Here is a 3,253-nt window from a genome sequence, read left to right on the forward strand (position 1 = left end):
ATGGCTGCGGCTCTATGGGTACCTGCCGCAGCCCAGCCGCCAGCTCTCCACCATGCGCTCGGCACAGACCTTTGCTGCAGCCCTCGCCGAGATGCAGAAGTTTTATGGCATCCCCGTCACCGGTGTCCTGGATGAGGAGACCAAGGCGTGAGTTTTTCCCTGTCCTCTGGCTCTAGCAGCTCCCTGGCTCTTGGGCTTTGCCTGCCAGCCCCTTCAGGACCTTGGTGGCGGGGGGCTGAGGCCTGACTCAATTCCTTCCTGGCAGGTGGATGAAACGTCCCCGCTGTGGGGTCCCGGACCAGTTTGGGGCGCGGACAAAGTCTAACATGCGGCGGAAGCGGTATGCACTGACAGGACGGCGCTGGAGCCAGAGCCATCTGACTTTCAGGTACCCAACACTTCCAGGGTTTCCCACTCCCCAACCCATGGGGAGCCATGGATCCCCTTGGGGATAGAGTGCTGTCCTGGGCCACCCCCAGCAGGCTCTGTACCCCTAGCATCCAAAACTACACGGAGAAGCTGGGCCGGTACCACTCGTATGAGGCTGTCCGCCGAGCTTTCCAGGTGTGGGAGCAAGCCACACCGCTGGTTTTCCGGGAGGTGCCCTATGAGGACATCCGGCAGAAGCGGAAGAAGGAAGCTGACATCATGGTGCTCTTCGCCTCTGGCTTCCACGGAGACAGCTCCCCGTTCGATGGCATTGGGGGATTTTTGGCTCACGCCTATTTTCCCGGTCCTGGCATGGGGGGGGACACGCACTTTGACTCAGATGAGCCCTGGACGCTGGAGAACACAGATGTGTCTGGTGAGCTGAGGGCCAGGGGGGTGGTGATGGCAACTAGATGAGCCTGGAAGGCCCCTGGGTTTGAGGGCAGAAGAACACACTGGGGTGGGCAGGAGTGACAGGGAGAGCAGCTCCACTATGGGTCATGCAGGCAGCTTTCACCAGAGCATCCTCATCGCAGGGTGTTGGGGCCAAGGACCTGCTCCATGTGTTATGTCATTCACCCTGTCCAACTTACCGTGCCTTTCCCTGCAGGGAACAACCTTTTCTTGGTGGCCGTGCATGAGCTGGGACACTCACTGGGCTTGGAGCACTCCAGCAACCCCAGTGCTATCATGGCCCCCTTCTACCAGTGGATGGACACGGAGAACTTCCAGCTGCCTGAGGATGACCTCAAGGGCATCCAGCAGCTGTACGGTGAGGAGCTGGGTGGGGGATCAGCCCAGAGGTAGTATGCTGGGCATGTGTGTGGGGAAACTGTGGCACAGGCACTGCTGGTCTGCATCACCCATTCCCTTCTTTTAATCACCTGATCCAGGTACCGCAGATGGGCACCCTCAGCCCACCAAGCCTTTGCCCACAGTGACACCCCGGAGACCTGGCAGGCCAGACCAGAGACCCCCTAAACCGCCCCCCCCAGGGAAACCGGAGCGGCCCCCCAAACCCGGCAGCCCAGACCGTCCCGACCAGTATGGCCCTGACATCTGTGACGGGAACTTTGACACGGTGGCAGTGCTGCGTGGCGAGATGTTTGTGTTCAAGGTACCTGCTGAGGCCTCTCCTGCCCCTTCCCTTGGGATGGAACACATCCTTGCGATGTGTTGTGTCCCTAGGTGGGAGGCCCCCTGGTGGGAGGCCTGGTACTGGGGCTGTGTCCCAGTGTCCCCCTCGTCCTCTGCCGACACAGTTTTTCCCACCAGGGCCGCTGGTTCTGGAGGGTCCGACACAACCGGGTGCTGGACAACTACCCCATGCCCATTGGACACTTCTGGCGGGGCCTCCCTGGGGACATCGATGCTGCCTACGAGAGGCATGATGGGAGGTTTGTCTTCTTTAAAGGTGAGTGGGGAAGGTGGATGGGAGACCCCAGTGCCCCTGAAGCTGCTGAGAGCTGCTTGGCTTCATCCCATCCTGATCCCCCTCCCCAGCTGAAGCCACTACCTGATCCCCAAGGGCTGGGGTAGCCACAGGCATTGTACCCATGTCCCTATCCACACGTGTCCCTCCCACAGCAACTGGACACTGCCACCTCACCTCTTCCTCCATCTCCTCTCCTCCAGGTGACCGGTACTGGCTCTTTCGAGAAGCCAACCTGGAGCCTGGGTACCCACAGCCCCTGGTCACCTATGGGCAGGGCATCCCCTACGACAGCATCGACATGGCTGTCTGGTGGGAACCCACAGGCCACACCTTCTTCTTCCGTGGGGACAGGTGAGTGGCTCTGGGGCCCTCCTTCCTGCTCTGCTGTCTCTTGACTGCTGTCAGGGCTGGCCATGGTGGGCAGCCCAGACCTCCACACTTCTCACCTGCTAATCATTCCTTCCCCAGATACTGGCGCTTTAATGAAGACACCCGCTCAGTGGACCCCGGATACCCGAAGCCCATCTCTGTCTGGGTGGGCATCCCTCCCTCACCCAAAGGTGCCTTCCTCAGCGCAGATGCCTGTAAGTAGAGACGGAAAAGAGGGCTGGGGGACCAGAGGGGTTGTGGTCACCCCTCTGGTGGCCTGGCCATGCAGGATAGAGGCCGGGAGTCAGTGGTGAAGTGCTTTCTGAAGGGTTTCACTGGTCCTGGAGCAAAACCTGTGCTGGGTACCTGCAGGGGTGTCTAGGTTGTGGGGTACTCTGGGGGTGCCCACTTAGCCCTTGCCTCCATCTTCTCCCTCCCCAGCCTCTACCTACTTCTACAGAGGCACAAAGTACTGGAAATTTGACAATGAGCGGCTCAAGACGGAGCCAGGTTATCCCAAATCGATCCTAAGGGACTTCATGGGCTGTCACACGGAGCTGGTCCCAGACCCCCATCCCAACTGGCCTGATGGGGACCGACCCCCTTTCAACCCCGAAGGGGATGGGCGGGCTGAAGGTGAGGAAGAGGAAGAAGAGGAAGATGAGGAGGATTACAACGAGGGCGGCCACCAGCCGGGGGGGGACGTGGATGTGGTGGTACAGATCGACGAGTACACACGCACCATGAGCGTGGTCATGCTGCTGGTGCTGCTGGTGCTGCTGCTCTGCATCCTCGGCCTCATCTATGTCATTGTCCAGATGCAGCGGAAGGGCGCTCCCCGGATGCTCCTGTACTGCAAGCGCTCCTTGCAGGAGTGGGTCTGACCGGCTTCCTGCCCATCCCCTGCCACCATGGTGCTAACGATGGACCTGACCTTCCCCCATCCCTCCCCACACCTTCGGCTCTTTGTGCCCCACTGTTGCTTGATGGCTCTAGCCTCAGAAAATGGGAGATGCCCAT

At 60.3% G+C, this 3,253-nt stretch overlaps 1 protein-coding gene across 1 annotated transcript; it reads left to right on the top strand.

Moving 5' to 3' along the window:
* Window positions 1–6: 6 nt before the first annotated feature.
* MMP15 (matrix metallopeptidase 15 (membrane-inserted)) lies at window positions 7–3,117 on the top strand. Its single transcript, XM_010004378.1, has 10 exons — window positions 7–147; window positions 266–388; window positions 498–805; window positions 1,040–1,201; window positions 1,323–1,546; window positions 1,705–1,843; window positions 2,065–2,215; window positions 2,333–2,448; window positions 2,675–2,779; window positions 2,870–3,117. Exons 1-10 carry the CDS (start codon window positions 53–55, stop codon window positions 3,115–3,117), a joined length of 1,671 nt encoding a protein of 556 aa, XP_010002680.1. The 5' UTR covers window positions 7–52.
* Window positions 3,118–3,253: the final 136 nt, after the last annotated feature.

This window comes from Chaetura pelagica, unplaced genomic scaffold (assembly GCF_000747805.2).
Source record: "Chaetura pelagica isolate M959 unplaced genomic scaffold, ChaPel_1.0 scaffold379, whole genome shotgun sequence".
Classification (NCBI taxonomy): domain Eukaryota; kingdom Metazoa; phylum Chordata; class Aves; order Apodiformes; family Apodidae; genus Chaetura; species Chaetura pelagica.

Excerpts from the sequence above, each read along its gene's own strand:
- MMP15 (XM_010004378.1), top strand. The coding sequence starts at position 53 with ATGCGCTCGGCACAGACCTTTGCTGCAGCCCTCGCCGAGATGCAGAAG. Across the intron at positions 1,547-1,704 it reads GCGAGATGTTTGTGTTCAAG|GGCCGCTGGTTCTGGAGGGT; the intron begins GTACCTGCTGAG and ends TTTTCCCACCAG. Across the intron at positions 2,780-2,869 it reads CCTAAGGGACTTCATGGGCT|GTGAGGAAGAGGAAGAAGAG; the intron begins GTCACACGGAGC and ends GGCGGGCTGAAG.